The sequence below is a fragment of the Falco peregrinus genome, chromosome 1 (assembly GCF_023634155.1).
Source record: "Falco peregrinus isolate bFalPer1 chromosome 1, bFalPer1.pri, whole genome shotgun sequence".
NCBI classification, from domain to species: Eukaryota; Metazoa; Chordata; class Aves; order Falconiformes; family Falconidae; genus Falco; species Falco peregrinus.
Window position 1 is genome coordinate 106,355,705 of NC_073721.1, and position 17,709 is coordinate 106,373,413.

At 52.0% G+C, this 17,709-nt stretch overlaps 1 protein-coding gene across 2 annotated transcripts in view; it reads right to left on the minus strand.

Annotated features, from left to right (window-relative positions):
* Positions 1-288: 288 nt before the first annotated feature.
* LRFN5 (leucine rich repeat and fibronectin type III domain containing 5) overlaps positions 289-17,709 on the minus strand; it is a 57,286-nt gene continuing 39,865 nt past the window's right edge. Inside the window, exons 2-4 of one of the 2 annotated variants that reach the window (XM_055793649.1) lie at positions 8,826-10,233; positions 7,408-8,120; positions 289-718 (exon numbers count right to left, since the gene is read on the minus strand). In XM_055793649.1, the coding sequence (XP_055649624.1) occupies positions 609-718; positions 7,408-8,120; positions 8,826-10,213 (2,211 nt within the window). In that variant the 5' untranslated portion in view covers positions 10,214-10,233 and the 3' untranslated portion in view covers positions 289-608. Of the gene's footprint in view, positions 719-6,580; positions 8,121-8,825; positions 10,234-17,709 lie in introns of those variants that run through there. The other variant, XM_055793648.1, reaches the window with a different exon arrangement.

The following is a 17,709-nucleotide window of genomic DNA, read 5'->3' on the forward strand; positions in this document are numbered from 1 at the left end:
CTCCACTCAGAGCCCACGCTCTCGCCCAGCACCAAGGGGCAAAGCAGGTGGCTCTGCTGCAGCATCAGTGCCTGACCCGGCCGGTCGCCCTGGGCAGGCGGCACTGGGAGCTGTGGCCTGGGAGGGGGCACAGCTCTGCTCACGCTGGACACAGGTAGTCCTGCCGTCACGTGCCACAGTGCTGAGCCCAACCACAGGCAGCATGGGGCCCTTCCATGCCGAGAAACAGCCTCACGGTGACGGGCATGTCTGCTGCCCAGCAGAACCCTCCGGATCAACCAACATGCCCACACCATCATAGTAAAACATTTATTTGTTCAGGTGATATAAGCTACCATGTTTACAGTTTGTGAACTGACCACTGGCGACATTTAACATGATTTGGGACTGCAGCTGTTGCCACCAGATTTTTCATCATAATTTTTAGTTTTATAAAAACCTTGGACACCAGAAAAAAAAGGTATTTAGACTTAAAGTGGCAGATGGGAGATGGGCAATCTGTGAACGGGGGAAGACAGTTCCATCTGACGCAGCCAACCCCGACGGCCTCTTGGCTTCGGCTGCAGCTTCAAGTAAAGGTTTCGGTGGGGTGAGTGTGGTGCAACATGTTAATCTTCGGTGAGTTGGAATCGTATTGTTTTCTGCCGAGTAAGAACATTGGCAGCAACATTTTCAGGGAGCAGAGGAGGGCAGGTGTCCTGCAGATCGGCCCCAGCTTCTGCGTAAAGAGACAAAACAGAGACAGTGAGGGGACAAGGAACAGGATTTGGCCCTTCCCACAGCCGAAGCCAGCCTGCTGTGGTGCTCCACAGGGCCATCCCAGGCATGGCACCGCACTGGCAGCCCCAGAAGCACAGCAAGCGGGCAGCAGAGCCTGCCTTCACGCCCAGCACCCTGCCGGCTCGGGTGCCGCCAGCACAGCGGGGTCTGCAGCACGGCAGCAGAGCGTGGCAGCTACCAGGAGAAAGGGCTCATGGCACCTGGCATCCCCAGCCTGCGCTCAGCAAGCCACCGCCAGCTTCTACACCAGCTGGAAGTGCTGGCACAGCACGGCTGCTGCTGGGGGGAAATCAGACCACCAACAAAACCTCCCAAACTACCAAACCCAAAATGGAACCAGTAAAGCTCATTGTTCAAGAATCAGAGGATTTTCCAGTTTCTAGATTCACTTCTGCCCTCACGGAGGCCAAGCATTTTTCCCTGGCAGTGATTTCAACTCTTTGCACAGTTTCAGCGTTTTGCACAGGACTGAAAACACCAGAACGGAGCGGTGAGTGGGCACAAAGTCCGCCTTTGCCTTTGTGAGGGTTACATGCAAGAGAAAAAGTCACTGTGAAGAGAATGTGCAGATGTTTCATCGTCCTGCCCTGAGCTCCCACATTGGTTGCATCGATCCCTGGCGCCATGGACAGCCCCCAGGGTGGCCGTTTATCCGCAGGACCACTGCCTCGCCGGCGGTCCCACCGTGCCCGGCTTCGCTCCTGCCACCCCGGCACCGCTTCACTTACCTCAGGGGAATGCAAAGTTGCAGTTGCAGTATGTGAATACAAACTAGACAGCAGGTTTTAAACTCGTCCTCGCTTTGCTGTGGGTTACAGCTCCTGGCTTGCTACAGACTCGTTGGGTGAAGCCCAGGCTGCCGTCTGGCCCGGGTTCCCTGCGTGCCCACACCATGGGCAGGCTGGGGCTGCCCTCTGCCACCCCCTCCGAGGGCATCTGGGGAAACCAAGGGGGACGGGGCCACAACCCTTACTGGTTTTCCTCATTCTCCTATTCCAATAGAAATTTCCCCTGAGAAGGAGGTTGCATGGCTTGCATGCAAAACACAGTGGGCACCTCTGGAGAAGCAATACAGCATTCACACAGAAAACTGGTGGTCCAGGACAAAAAACAGCTCGGCACCAAGCTAGGCACACCAACCTGATCTCAGCTTCACGACAGGGATGCTTTCTAAAGTGCAGGGCTTGAAATGACTTGGGGTGAAACAGCTTGTTCCAGCACAACGAAAACAGGAGCTTACTCTGTTCATTTTCACACAGAAAGTTTCCAGCGTGGGGTCTCTCTGCAGCCAGTGATGTGCCATCACTGTGATGTTCCTTTTTTTCCCTTTTTAGTTTCCTTCCTTCCAAGCTAAGCTTCCTTCTTTCTACAGCAGCAGCCTTCATGCACAGATCTTGTGAATAAATCAATTATATTAAAGGTCTACAGTCAGCAAGACCAGTACAACTTGTCTTTTCCTGGTCTTGTGTTATTGATGCCGGTGTGTAAGTGCTGCAACCCGTACCACCTCAGCCCCACTAACCTGCACGCTTTTGTTTCGTGGATGTCTGCTCTGTTGTGAAAGCAACACCACAGACACAATCAATAGTAAAAGTCAGTATAGGGCACATGTATTCTTATTTACAGAGTGGATTTAATCTGACAATCTATGCCTAACAGGATGCACCTGCCTGCAGGCTCTGTGGCAGGAAAGACAAGGCTGCTGCCCATGCGGGGTGGGCTGGTGCCGGCCAGACCCCTCGGCGGGTGCCTGATGCCCAGAGGGACCGTTCAGCTCCAAGGGCACCACCGGCAGCAGGGGGGTGCAGCACTACAGAATGACTTGCAGGAGTTGGCACTTTGCTTCCAAGTACTGGATGGGCAGAGGTGCTGCAGGGGGTGACTTACCCAGCACGGGCCGGATCCGGCAGCACAGGCTCCAGCACCAGATCCTGACAGCCTGACACACAGCAAGGCATGCAGAAACACATTTGCAAAGGGAAAATATGGGATAGGTGTTTTCTGTAAGCAGGACCCTATTGACTTTGCCATGGTTTGCTTCTTTTCAACCCAAACCTTAAGCAACATTAACATTACTGTTACCAGGGGAAAGGCACTGTGTGATTTTGTGTCTGTTATTGCTGCTTTAGGACAATAGCACACCCCTGGTTGCAAGCAGCACCCTAGAACAGGACAGCAAATGTTCTTGAGCTACCGCGATGCTGACAGATGTTGCAACTCCATGAGTGGTAGGTACCTCTGAGACTTCAGTTCCTCTCGATTAATAGGGAGAGAATTGCTAGTAAGTGATAGCAGCTGTGACCATCACTTCTTCTGGCTGAATCAATTAGTGGGGGAAGAAAGGCACTCCCTTTACATGCAGGGTGCCTTCCACGGCTCTGGGTACAGTTTTGTAGTGGCACATGAAGGGCTGTGCTGAGACTGTTGGCCATCATAGCTCAGTGTCGCTCCACCAGTCCGGGATGCTCAATGCCAGGCGTCCACCTAGCTCAGCAACCACACTCAGGTGCCTAAGGAGTTACTAGGAGATGCTTTGTGCAGTCCCAACACAGTGACCAGTGGGGCTTTCAGGGTCCCCAGGAGTCAGGAGCATCCCTGTGCTGCTGGCAGCGAGCATCGAGCCTCCAGCAGCTTTGCAGCTGGTGGGGATGAGACAACCTCGCGGCAGCATCTCGGCGGGATCCCCTCGGGCTGGCAGCATGTCCCAGCATCAGCCACCCTGTGGCAGGGCATGCTGTGGGGCTGCCCCAGAGCAGCACATGCCCAGGAGCTATGCCCCGTCATGGGACACATGGCAGCCGTCACTTTTCAGTTCGTTCTTCGTTACTGCAGGGCTGTCCGGGTGTGTGGGGAGGGCTGTCAAACACAAGGGAACACGCTGGGAGAAATAAAGCCACATTGGCACCCAGAGCGGAGCAGTACCATATATTCACTGTAAAGAACATGCCCAGAACACAAGCGGAAAGGCAGCATAGAAAACAACTAACACAACAAACTTTTCACCCGACAAAGCCCTGGTTCTCCATTCAAACATCATTTGTACCAGCCCTCTTTAACACAACACGTATGCTCTGAGAAAAGGATTAGGAAAAGGTGTAAGAGGAAGCATGTGCCAGAAATTTTAATAAGAGTAAACAAATTTCTAAAGTAGTTTCTCCTTCTCCAGTGCTTGTGAAAAAAGACACCATCTCACTGCCAGAACCCCGGTTCATCTATTTTCAAGAAACATAGCCCGGAGCGGACCTGCAGGCGGGGCGATGCCCCAAGGGGCAGGTTTGCACTTGCTGGTCCAGGGCTCTGCAAGCTCCTGCCTGCAGCCAGGATGGCAGTGCCCAGTCAGCCACAGACTCACCGCACCCCCCGCTCCCCCAGTGCCCCCCCGGACCATCCTACGTGTCCACACCCACCACGGGGAACACTCTGTATGAGTTTATTGAGCTCATCTTCTCCTTTCTGAAGCATTAGGAAATGTTGGCATACTGCACGCTGAAGAAAGACGTACCAATGTTGTTTTGATCAAGGAATATCTCAGCACTTTTTCTGCCTTGAACTGTTGGCAACCTCTGGTTTTGCAGAACAGAAAGGACAGAGGATTTCCTCCTTGATAAGGCTTCCCACACTTTGACTGAATCAAGCCTGAATGAAATGCACACTTACTCCAGTGGAAACGGCAGATTTCATGCTCGGTGTATTCCCCAGGAACACTCCTCTCTGCCAAAGAGAGCGAGCTGCACGAGACAAACCCTCAGCTATCCAGGTCTAACCATTCCTACACTATTAGCAGAGAATTAAATCAAATGCAGGGACATATGGTCCTTCTAAGCTGCTTATACAGATGCACTGTGGACAGAACACTCGGCTTCAGTGCTTAGAAAATGATTCCTTTGAGTAAAAAATTAAAAATATAAAAATAAACCTCCCTAAACCACAAAAAGCTGTTAATATTTTAGCACTTTCACAAAATGTTAAGACACATTTACGTTCCATTTTAGACAACATATAAAGCATTTTCATTCGATGTTTTTAAAATGCACGATTAAAACAAAGACCTCAGCAGAAAACCTTTAAAGCTATCTCCGTACCCAAGCACAAAGTGGAAGTACTGTCTGCAGAGAGCAGCTCCTCGCTGGGGCACAAAGCACTTGTTTTTCCCAGGCTTGACAACGCCTCCATTGTCAGACTACCACAACTTGAACAAACACTCTGACGGCGCACTATTTTAATAGCTAGTTTCTGTGCGTACAGCCCCTTGAGAAGAATGGGGACTTCCAGAGAAATCTAAGGAGGGATTCTGTTGGTTTTTTTTTCCCCAGCAGGAAGTGGGTATTCTAATTTTGAGGCTTCCTTTCCTTTTTGGTCTCTGCATTTTGCAAGGGAAGTAAAAGGGCTTTCTAAAAAAGAAACAGCCTGTTCTTTTTATGTCCTTTACACCACCCCCACCTAGACACTGTTCTTCCACTACAGGCAGAAAAACCGCTGAGCAACCCACAACAAGGGCTGAAAGCAACCGGGGTCACCTGGCGTGTGCATCAGCCCCGAGCTGCAGGGCTCAGAGGCGGAGAGGGGGGGTTCCCTGCCACTGGGGGGTCCCTGCCACGGCTGCTCTCAGGCACACCTGCTGCCCTGGTCAGAGCCAGGGTGTCTTCAGGCATCGGCTTGGGTTACATTGCCCTCAAGAACAAGCACACAGGGTGTAAAATGTAAGTATTCTATCACTTTAAAGGCTGCGAAGCCCATATCAAACTTACTATTTGGCATCTGAGAATGCACTAATGTTGCAGAGATAAGCTGTCTCTCATTTCAACATGATGACCATACAAGCTTAATTAATATTAATTGTAGACTCCTCTTTCCGCACAACATGGGGTTTTCAATTGCTATCACCTACTGCCGTATGTTTATGTCCTTACATAGTGGCCTGAAATTACTCTATCCCACAGGCACCGCGATCAAACGGCAGGTTCAAGATGAGACCATCTTCCAGTCCCTTCATTGCGCACAAGGATTAAAGAGAACTGGATCTAACTGTAGAGTTTACACGATATATGCCCCCAAAAGTCTGGGAAAGGAGATGACCATCGTCATCACCATCACTGAATGGCTGGGTGCCTGCCTGCTGCAGCCCTGCCCTGCAGCACTGGGGTCGACTGGCCGGCCCCACTCGCTGCCCCTGCTCGCCTCTCTGTCCCACACCGAGGCACCTGGAGCTTGACAAGGTCACATCTCCCTGCCCCACAGGAGGTCTGCCACCATGCCTGCTGCTGTGGCTGGGGTGCAGGGCCGCTCCCGTTTCCCACAAGCTCCCCTTGCCCACAATTCATGGCACCGTGCACCTGCGCCGAGGGGAAGGGGACAGCCCCTGCTGCACTGACTGCCCAGGCAGGGCCAGCTCTGCAAACGGAGCAGCACACCGAGCCTTGCACCGGCTGGGAGCGACAGACAGATGCTTGCTCTGATCACTGATGCTGAACGGCAACATGTTTTTCCAGTGCTGCCACTAGGCAAAGCCATCACTGCGGCAGCCCCAGGCACTCAGGTGGCTGCGGGTGGGTGGCCCAGTGGCGCGGGATGAGGATGCTCAGGGACCGCGGGTTGGGTACCCTCTTGGGGGGACCCAGCAGCGGAGCCCTGCTGCTCTACCAGCATCCAACCCCAGTGAGCTGGACGCCAGTGGGAGTAAAGGGACCCCTCGCCCCAACATCCTCCTCCTCCTGCTCCAGGTCCCTGCGGTGGGACCCCCCGAGCGGCGCCTGCAGGCCCTGGGCACGGCTCCTGGGCAGGCAGTTACCGCGAGGCTGGCTGGTGTACGGAGTGAATATTTTATTTTACACAACATAACAACACAGCGTTGTTGTTTCTGTACAGCATCTGCCTAAAAACAAAGGCAACACCATTGTCACAGAAAAGAAATATACAGTATGACCGTTTTAAAAAATATTTTACTGATTGATCCAGAAGTGGTTATTTGTTAGCTTGGAGGAAATTTAATTTCCTTTATAAAAGGCTTTTTCCGTGAAAACTCTCTCTCTTGTTTTCTGCTACTGCAGAACCAGGAAGCCAGTCCTAGAGTAGGGAAGGCACTGGTGCTGTTTCATGCTTTTTTTCACCCCTTAATCTTTTTTTTTTCCTTTTTTTTTTTTTTTTTTAAATCTCTGAATGTTGCCTTCGGTTTTGCTATTAAATAAAATCAAATGAAAACTAAATAAAACCCTGTGTGCACTGGGTGGCTTACACAGAACCCTGCATGAACAAGCCATTAATCAGTGAGACAGCAGTGGACCTCCAAATCCAATTCCCCGAGAGAGGGAGTTTCACACAACGTTTGGTGTTTTGTTTTTCATTAAAATTAAAATTAAAATTAAAAAAAAAAAAAAAAAAAAGAAAAAAAAAAAGCAGGTCACACAGTGCTTTCCAATATCCACTCAGAACTGGAGAAAGTTGCTTTTCCACTATCCACATCAGAGCTGTCTGACTGGACTAGCATCCCGTTCATGGACATGCTCCTTTTGGACCGCAATCCGCCTGCACCCCAGGTGCTGCCGGGGCAGCGGGACTCCATCAGCTCGCCGCCCAGGGAGAGCCTGCGCTTGGCTCGGGATGCATCAGCTGGCAAAGTGAGGAACTTACTTGGCTTTGATTGTGCTCTTTTGTACGTGGGGGCCCCTTTGACAGAGTCGGGGGGACGGCTAGCTAACTGCAGGGCAGTGGAGTTATTTCTGTTAGTGTTTTGGGACTCGATACTGCTGACAGCTTCACTCTGCGGCTCGCTGCTTGGCTTTGGCCCCGGCTTTCGCTTCTGCTTCTGGGAGACAGAAGTGCTGGAAGTCCAGGCGGAAGGCAAAGCGGAGGTAGTGGTGGCCGAGTCCTGGCTGGAGCCAGTCTCTGGCGACTGCGTCACGCCGTCACTGGCAGCCTTGCAGCACTGGATGCCCTCTTCGTGCCCAACAGCCTGCTTGGACATCGACTGCGACAGCACCCCGCTGCAGCCCTGGATCTGAGCCCCATTCGTCTGCGAGTACACGTTGCTGACCTTGGTGGCCTTCTGCTGCCCGTTGTTGTTACACACCTTGTAGCGGATCATGAGGATGATGATGAACACAAGCACGGAGGCCACGATGATCCCACCAATGATGATAATCATGGTCCCACCCAGGAACTGGGACTGCATGAAGTGGCAACGCACGTAATCCTGCTCAGTGGTGAACTGCGTGCAGCCCACGACCCTGGTGGCCGTGAGCGAGGTGATCCCATCATCATAGATGGCCAAGACACACAGGTCGTACACAGTCCCAGCAGCCAGGTTGTTGACCAGGAAGGTTTTGCTTGTGGGAGGTATCATTCTGGGGGAGAAGAAAAGCAGTGTGAATGAATCCAGCCGACATGCAGGTCCCCCCCTGCCACGTGCTGCAGCCCCCAGCCATGGTGAGCATCACCACAGCTCGGCTCCCCCATCCCTGCCACTGCCCCTGCAGGACTGCTCACCATCCCCGCAGCAGCTGCTGCCCCATGTTTAGTGGCAAACGTGGGGCAGCAGTCACCACCAAGCCCCCTGGCATGGCTCGGCATGGCAGAGCCCCCCATGAGAGCAACCACGTCAAAAACATAACAGAAATTCCCAAGCAAAGGCAGTTTTGAGCAGTGTGACTGCTTTGCCTGGCGGCACAGAGCCTCTCCACGCTCTGCCCGCACACCAGCACAGACAGTGGCAGAAAGCGCCACCAGGGATGCATTTAGGGACACCTTTCTCCCCACATCTCCATAAAGCTGAGAGTGTTTAGATCCATTTAGCTCATCTAATTTTACAACCTTTCTGGCAATCAGATTAGTTCAGAGGATCAGAGGTCCATTTGGATCACCTAAAAATAACACCGTTTAAGGTAATTTCCCTATTTGTGAGTAGAAAACTGCACGCGCCTTTCCTAAGTCTCCCCCCACCTGGCGCCACAGGCAGGTGCCGGTGGAGGGGGCTGCCCGGAGCTGGGGGCAGCACGCCAGCGCCAAGCAGCCCAGCGGGGCCCCGCGCAGACAGGCTATGGCTGCCTTACCTGTAAACAAGGGAGTCATCGTAAGTACCATTGTACTGGATTTGGAACATACGTATCCCAGGTATATTCCTCTGAAAATTGAATTTCAGCAGAACGGTCGAGGATGTTGCTTCTGCAACAACCACCTTCTTATCTTGGCTGACTTTAGTATCCCCGTTGCTACTGCTCGCGTTGGAGCCCGACTTGGTGGATGTGGAGATATCTGAGGAGCCGGGGTCAGGCTCGTGGATGTGGTTCGTGCTGTTCAGCAAGTGGGGGAGTTTGATTATGTGCAGGTCCACCGTCTGTGTGGCCTCCCCAGCCGGATTGGAAGCAATGCAGGTGAAGGAGCCTGTATCCTTCACTGTTGTTATAAGGATGTCGAGCGTCCCGTTGTCATACACCACGGACCTCGTTGCATTTGAAATCAGTTTGCCCTCAGGTGAAATCCAATGGATCGCTGGTTCAGGGTCACCCCGAGCCTTACACCGCAGTGCTGCCCGCTGGCCCTCCAGCACCCGCAGCTCATGGGTGTGCCGGGTGATGAGAGGAGGCTCGCACAGGAACTCCTCCTCAGGGATTGACCAGAAGTACCGGCCAGACAAGAGCGTGGGAGAAGCACAGGTCTCCAGGTCATCTTCTCTCGAAAGACGCCTCAGCCACAAGAGCTCACAGTTGCAATGCAAAGGGTTCCCACCAAAGCTCAACGCGAAAGTCGAAGGGCTGATAATTCCTGAGGTTGCTAGTACCTGAGCTCGCTGGAAGAGAGGATCAGGCGGTAGCTTCTGCAGTTTGTTAGATGTGACATCCAACCTGGTCATCTTGTGGAGGTGGGAGAAGGTCCCCTTAGGAATATGATCAATCATGTTGTGGTCTAGACTGAGGGTGTGCAAACTAACCATCTTCTCCACTGCATCCCAGGGGATGGTTTCCAGATTGTTGTAAGACAAATCCAATTCCTCTAGAGCTAAAACATCATCAAAAGCTGTGGAAGAAATTGAAGTCAGCTGGTTGTTGTTAAGTATCAAGTGGTGAAGATTGGAGAGTCCACTGAACATGTCATTAGTAATCTTAGTCAATCGGTTGCTGTTCAAATGCAAAGCCCGCAAATTGCGCAAGTCGGCAAATGCGTGAGGTGTAATAAAACTGATTGTATTCCTGGACAGTGTCAGGTCCACCAGGCTGGTCATATTGGCAAAGTCTTTCCTTTTAATGTTTGTAACAAAGTTGTCTGCCAGCCGTAACTCCACGGTCCTCCTGTCAATGTTGGGAGGAACAAATAAGAGACCTTTCTTGGCACAAAGGGTGGCAAGGTTGGGAGACAAAATCTGACAGACACAGCGCTTCGGGCAGATCTGAGCTCTCACCGCTATGCCAATGAACAGCAGAAACAAAAGCAGTTTTTCCATTGTAGATCAGGTTCAAAAGCCTGTAAGGGAGAGCAAACGTCTGTTAGTCTCTGCAAGGTAAGCAAATGACATAATAAAAAAGCAAAGACAAACTATCCATGGTTAAATCATGAAACTGAGGTTCACGTAACTGTGTGTCATCCTCATCTTGTTACCTGATGTCTTGATCATCCTCTGTATCTTGACGTAAGTGTTCCTATACTACATTCCAGAAGAACAACTGAGAGATAGGTGTGTTTGCATATGCACAGATACACACCCAGATGCTTACATACAAATGACAAAGCAATTTGTTAGCAGCCAGTGGCTCCACACATGGCGTCAGCAGTGCCTCTCAGGCCCCTCATCCCCACCATGCAACGCATCCCCACTTCAGGCTCTCAGCCTCCCAACAGATGCTCCTGACCTCATGGTCTGCAGTGACTGCACCATAATGCCACTTATATATTGAAAATGAGGGATGTTTCATTGCTAAGCCAAAACTCTCAGCAGCCTCTAAATCATGGCAATTCAGTGGGTTTACAGTCATCTCCACCAAACGTTAAAGCTCTTAATGCTATTTTCAGAATAAACTCAGGAGCCAATTTTGTGTCGTTCAAAACCCAAAATGCAAATAGAACAAAAACTAAACAAACAAACAAACAAAAAAAAAACCACCAGAAAAGCCCCCACAACAACAGGGATCTAAAAAAAAAAAATGGAACATGGACTAATTTTAGATCATCACTGTTTTCCCAGCTGCCACAGCCAGCAGTGCTGCACTCTTCTCCCAGAAAGCCTGACAGTTCAATTAGCCTTATCTTTTACGTTGCCAGATTCAGGATCCATACAGAGTATGGAAACAAGGAAGATAACAACAGTGCCCACAGCAGCTAAATGAAATCATCTATCAGTGACTAAGCCAAAAGCTCCGTGAGAGCTGCAGTGCCGGTTTCTGCACAGCCCTGCGTCAGCATCCCCGCGCGGGCAGGCGGACACTCCTCCATGGAGCCGGCAGCAGGAGGGAGCACGGTCCTGAGGGGAAGCACCTACGTGTCTGAGAGGAAACTTGTGCAGTCGTAAGCAACAGAGCTCAGAGGGACTCCGCATCGGAGGTGAAGCATTCGGCTCCCTTTGGGACTGATAAAGTTATATGTGTACAGATCAGATTACTCAGATGCATTAACATCCCAGAAATGTACTAATGAAGCTCATCTAAAATAAAGTTTCACAGCTAGCCATAACCAGGAGTCTTGAATCATCATGGATATTTAAAGACATTTAACGTCAGAACAATTACTGCTCCTATTGTCCATCCATCACCCATCCATAGTGCCATTCAATCTTTTGCAGCAAGTTGCTAAGAGGGTAAGTGAAAATACCAGCCTCTAAACCCTGCTCTTCAGCAGCATCAGGTTTTTTGTTGGGGTTTTTTTCCTGATATTTCTGGGGACTATAGGTTTTCACGACTTCTGGCTCCAACACTTGAGTCTCCATTGGGAAAAAAAAAAAAAGAGTATGCTGCTGCAGTCTTCAACTGAGTGCTGCTGTGTGCACGGACTATCACCACTGTCGTGCTGTGAACCCTTAAAACCATTACTGTTACTGCTACCATTAATAGTGGCAGCAAGCAAACTTCCCAGGCAGCGTTCAAATATGTTTTGCTGGATTCAGTTTCGTCCAGCCTGTGCCAGCCCTGCAGGTCTGGGTTGTGCAAGCAGACTTGGAAGAGTGCAGAGATGCTCAGCCAGCAGTGGAGGACGAAGCATAGCAGAGCAAACCGCCTACTCCAACCCTCTGCTGCTGACACCTGGACAGCCACAGCCACAGCCACGGGCCGTCTCCCCCTCTTTCCCAGAGGGACTCTTCTCCTTTAGTCTAGACCTGGCACATACCAGTTCCAAACAGTCCCAGCGGCTCAGGGCATCCGCAGTGTGACTGCCGGGGTCCCCAGACAGTCTTGGCTGGGGATACCACGCTCATTTATATTTGCTAATTTAATGCTGCTAATTTAGATTTGTAGCTGTGATTAAAGTAATGTGCTTGGATTCAGCCAAGTTCATTTGAAGAGCTATACAAGATTAAACCCAAATCAGGAAGGTGCATTTACAAGTTTTGAAGTACTGTTACAAGATGAAATGCTGACATAAAGAGACAAAGACTTAAACCATAGCTGGAACAACAAGGTTATGATGAGGTGACTCACCAGTGGATGTGGGGGTTTTTTTGGATTTTAGGAGAGCTTTTGACACTGTCTCTGACAGTAACCTCACGACAAAAGGCTCAGTGCACGGCAAGAGCTGGACACGAGGCGACAGGCGAACAGCGGGCTCGAGGTCAGCAAACAACCCCGCCGAGCCCCAGTGCAGGCTCCCTTCAAGAGGGGCCAACCTGCCCACTGCTCTCCTACTGACCTGAGAGGAGAACCAAGGCACTGCCCCCGGACTGCTGCTTCTGTCTCAGAGCAGAGGAAGTCCTTCTGCTTACTCACTTTTCCCAGCTACAGAACAGGTCCCACAGCGGTTTGGCAGAGCCTGGGCTCAGGGGTGCAACAACCTGTCTTCCCTGTCCCCCCCTTCCCACATCTGCCCTGGCAGCTCTCAGGTGGGACATGCCGACATGATGGGCGACAATTCAGCGTTTCTTCCCCAGCTGGGCGTTTCTAATGTGGCCTCTGGTCTTTGCACAGGCTCCACCTCAGCCGTGCTCCCAGTGTGGGCCTCGGGCTCCTGCTGCCCCAAGTCCCGGCAGCTGTAAACCAGCTGTCCCAGCACGGGGAAAGCACCCTGAGGATGTCCAGGAGAAAGCCCACACCCAGGCAAGACGTAGGGACAGCTGGTGCAGACAGTCCGGCCTCACAGCGCTGCAGGTTGCTCTGCAAGACCCGCTGGAGGAGGACGGCTCCCATCACTTCTAAGAGGAGCCACACTGCTGCCGTCAGGAGATCATCCCCCTCCGAGGGTGGCAGCCCCTGACAGGCCCCCGTGCTCCTCTGGGACATGCAGACCCATCTGTTCAGGATTTCCTAAGGAGGCAGACCCAAATCTGACCCCCCTGCGGGGGTCTGCCAGGCGAGGTCCTGCCCCAGCGAAGCCTCCAGCCCAGCACTGCTGGGCACTGCGTCTGCAGGGCAAGCGGCACTGCCTGTGCACGCCGCGAAGTGGGGAAAAAAAAAGGGAAAATCATCAGCAGGCTATGAAAATAAATGACCACCCGCTGGATCTAGCATCAAATTGAGGTCATGTAAAGAGCTAATGAATTTGAAATTTCTGCCTGGAGTTGATCCAAGGGACATGGGAATGAAACGTCATGTAAGCCAGGCTGAGATTGCTTCTTTTTCCCTGATGTGCTGCTTGCAAGTTCACTTTTTTTTTTCCCCCATCTTCTTTGGGAGCAATAGGTTTTATGATACTTGGTACAGCACCTGCCAATGTGTCCAGTGCTACAAAGGTTCACTTGCATATTGTGGATTACTTAAAACATGGAAGCAGCGGGATCCAGGAGACAGTAATTAGCATCTGATTCTGTTTGGACGGTAGGTGCTACACAAAGTCAGCACGCCGGGGAGACCCAACGCGGCACACCAATAGCTGTTCAGAGGCAGCTGCTAATACAGTGCCTGGCTCAGACATAATCTGTCATCACTAAGGTCATGACAGAAGCTATCGACTGCCTTTCCTACCCCTCCTGGTCTCAGCAGAAGTTCTGATTTTCAAGGTCTTTGCAAATGCAATTTCATGGTAGGGAAAAAAACCACTATCTAGAAGCTGATGTTATTCACCTGCTGGGGATGAAGGATGGAGAAATAGCTGGCACCAGTCACCAAAGGATCCCGCAGTCATGCTAAAATGGGTGCACATAAATGAAGATGCTCTGATATATGGCATACCAGCTGCTAAAACTACTTAAACAGAACAAGGAGCTTCAGTTTCACAAAGGTCAATGGTTTGTGAACACACTTGAGTGTTTTGCTGAATTGGAAATGAAGCACCTAAGAAAAAAGGTACACTCAGATCAAAGAGCCTCACCCAGAGGTTTCCCTGGGGGCTCTCCTGGCTGCCCAGTGGTGCACAGGCCAGGACCGTGGGCCAGGACCACGGCCTCTTGCCCCAGTGCTGCACGCAGTGCTCCACCAGCTGCAAAGCCCTCACACTGGTGAGCAGCAACATCTCCTGATCCAGGCAGCAAGGAGCCCTCAGCTGAGGTCTTCCTTCCAAGGTCCAGCCTGCCTATTTGCTTTGCAGGGAGGACGTGCTGTTTTGGTTCTTCAGTGCTTGTAATACTTGCTGTAGGACTGAACAGGTTAATCACCACGGGGGAGGCATGCTATGGTGGAAACACTGCAGCCCAGTCTGGTTAAAGGGCTTCAAACACTGCAACAAATACTGCTGCACCCCCTCTAACCTGCGGGCATTTCAAAAGCTACAGGACATCAGCTTGTGCTTGCTCCAGGGCCTCCTTCAGTGCGCCTGATGCTGCCACAGAGGTGGTCAGGTGAGCTCCAGAGGTTATGTCCCCTGTAAATAACAAAGTACAGCCCAGCGCTGGAGGCAGGCTGGCTAATGAGCTGTTTCACATAGCTGCTCTCATTTTCCTCCAGCCTTAAGCTGCAAACAATACTCATGCAAAGCAATGCATTCTGGGAGGCAATTTTTCTCCCTGTAATGAGGTCTAAACTGGCAAGATTAAAGTGAACAATAACAATTATTTTAATTAAAGAGATTTCTAGAGAAAGCAGAACTGGTATCAGTAAGCCCTAGACCATGCCACGCGCCTGGCTGACATCTGAGAGGAAAGCTTCTGCTGTTTGTACAGCTGGCTGCAGGGCAGGGTGCCGAAAATAAAGGGTGAGGCAGCCCCTGCCCAAGAGCTCTGTGGGGGTCTGCACCCCCTCCCCACATCATGCAGAGAGGGGGGCAGGAGCTAGACGGGGGCACCAGCTAGGTGGGGGCACCTGGCAGCTGCTCCTCAGCCAGAGGTGGCTGGAGAAGCAACAGTGCTGGGGAGAAGTGCCACCCCTTCCAGGGAGGGGGTGCGGTGGGGGTCCACACAGCACTGCCACGGCAGGCTGGGACGGTGCTGGGCATCGCCCATGTGGGACTGGAAAGGTGCTCCTGAGGAAGAAGCACATCAGCGCATCCATCTGTAAGTGACCACCAACCTCTCATCTGAGCCACAAAGTCCCTCTTGGGTTCTGTCTGAGGCAGAAAATCAACCAGTTTTCTCCAGAAAGAAATAAAATGACCACAGTGCTGTGGTGTGAACAGCAAAACTGCAAACTAGAGCTTCCAGGCAGCAAAGGATGCTTGAGTCAGCAAGCAATGGCAGCAAGGAGGGCAAAGCAAGTCAGAAGATGGCAGGGGGGAGTGGAGGTGGGTCTCCCCACACTGTTTGGCCCAGTCAAGGGCCAGGGCAGGGGACACCTCTGCCTATCCATGCCAGGCTCCTTCACCCTGCCTTGGGCTGCAGAGGGGAGGGTGGGTGGATCTCCACGCAGCCCACCATGGCGCACGGAGCATCCCAGAATGGCCCAGGAGCCCTCCACGGGAGCGTTGCACCAAGCCACGGCTGTGCCTGCACCAGCAGCGGCTCTCCCACACCCGAGACCACCCCGGTCTGCGTTTCCCTGCCTGGGCACCTCTCAGCGAGGCCATTCTGGCAGCACCACCACGCAGCACTGGGCAGCCGCCAGCCAGGGTCCTGGCACAGTGGAGAGCAGCGCTGGCAGCCAGCACCCGGCTCTGGTACCCCAACTCCAGCACTGGCAGCCAGCACCCCGCTCTGGTAGCCCAACTCCAGCTACCCTCGGCTTCGGCTTGGGACTGGGCCAGCCAAAGGGCTGCAAGTAATGGAACAGTCCTTACTTATTAGCAGGACAGAATGCCCACTGTATATGAATTCCTTTAATAATCAGTTAACCATTTACTAAATTGGCACAGCTAAATTTCTGAGGAAGAGTGCAAATATTAACCTGCTGGAAAAAATACTGGCTGCTGCACAATGGCAATGATAGTATGTGCTGGTACATCCCCCAGGCCCTGCATGGCAAGCCCCTGGCGATACAGGGCAGCTGGGGCAGTGCTCCCCATCTCCCCTGCCCCAGGTCTCCCTCCACTGCGAGCTACCTGAACCAAAGATTCACACTAGAAGTGTTAGCACAACAACAGTAAAAAATAATGACATTATCCAGGGTACTGAGTATGGAGAGTAGCGTGAAACGACTGTGTGCAGCATCCACGGAAACAAGAGCATGAAACACCAAGTGATGAATGGAAACACCAACCATCTCCAAGCGATGAATGCTGTGATTCACAAACACAGCGCTTTTTCTGTATTCTCATGTGCACATGAAGAGATACACACCCTGAAGGAAGGAATGATGATGCAAACTATCAGGGGGTCCTTCGCTCAAGAGAGCACCACTGCCCTAAAGACAGTTTGCAAGAAAAACCTGTACCTTGAGAGCATTCGCCTGTGCCTGACCCAGACAGGCAGTGCTGGCTGCACCCGCAGCTGTGGCAGGTCAAGGTGCAGAGCAGCTGGTGACACAGCACGAGGGCACAGAGATGGGTTGTCCGGCTCAGGGGGAGCCAGGCTGAGCCGTAAGCCAGGAAAAGGCCATTGCCAGGGGAAGGGCCAGAGCTGGAAGGTAACCGACATGGAGCAAAGAGAGGCAAATGCATGCAAACTGGAACTTGGGGAGGGATGCAAGTGCTGTCAGGCAGGAGCCAGTTGCCAGCTACTGGGCACAACGGACATGTCCCCTAAAGCCAGGGGTGCCACCAGTGACTGGGGACCACAGCTCACATGGGACTAATGGAAACAACAGGTACCAGTGCAACTGTCACACCACCGCTGCTAGTACCAACAGACACCAGCCCTGCGCAGCCAGCACAGCCCCCAGAACAGCCCCGCTCCTCGTGCAGCCTTACCCATGGCTGACAAAGGGCTGAGTCACGGGAGCCCCCCTACACCTCGTCTGGAACGTGGTCTGAGTTCAGAATGCATCTGCATTTCCCCCCGCTGAGCCATGATGCTCAATAGCATCTGACGAGTGTTTGGCATGTCAGTGAGGTGGGACAGCTGAGGTACCCCAGCGCCTGGCTCTGGCGTATGGGCAATATACCATACCACATTTTAAGGTTTATGCTGAGGGTCTAAACCTTTCACTGAGTGGTTTGACCTCTCTGCTGAAGGACCACCAAAAGGAAGCGAGCCACGGGCACCCATGCAGACAAAGGGCTGACACAGACATGAGGGGAAGCGCTGGCTATTTTGGGTGTGCAGTTTCTCACCCCGCCAGGCATACGGCCGGCAGCCCAAAGCATCATCAGGGGTTTGCTGCAGTAGGACAGAGGCTGTGTCTTGGGCTGTATTAAAAGGATACTAAACTCATTATTACTGTTAATTTAAAATATTCCTCAGTTGTCCCCCTGCGCTGCAGACAGCCAAGCAGTAAGGAGCTATCACGTGCCAGAAGAGAACTAAGGTGGTGTAGCACTTTGTCTTTTTATTCC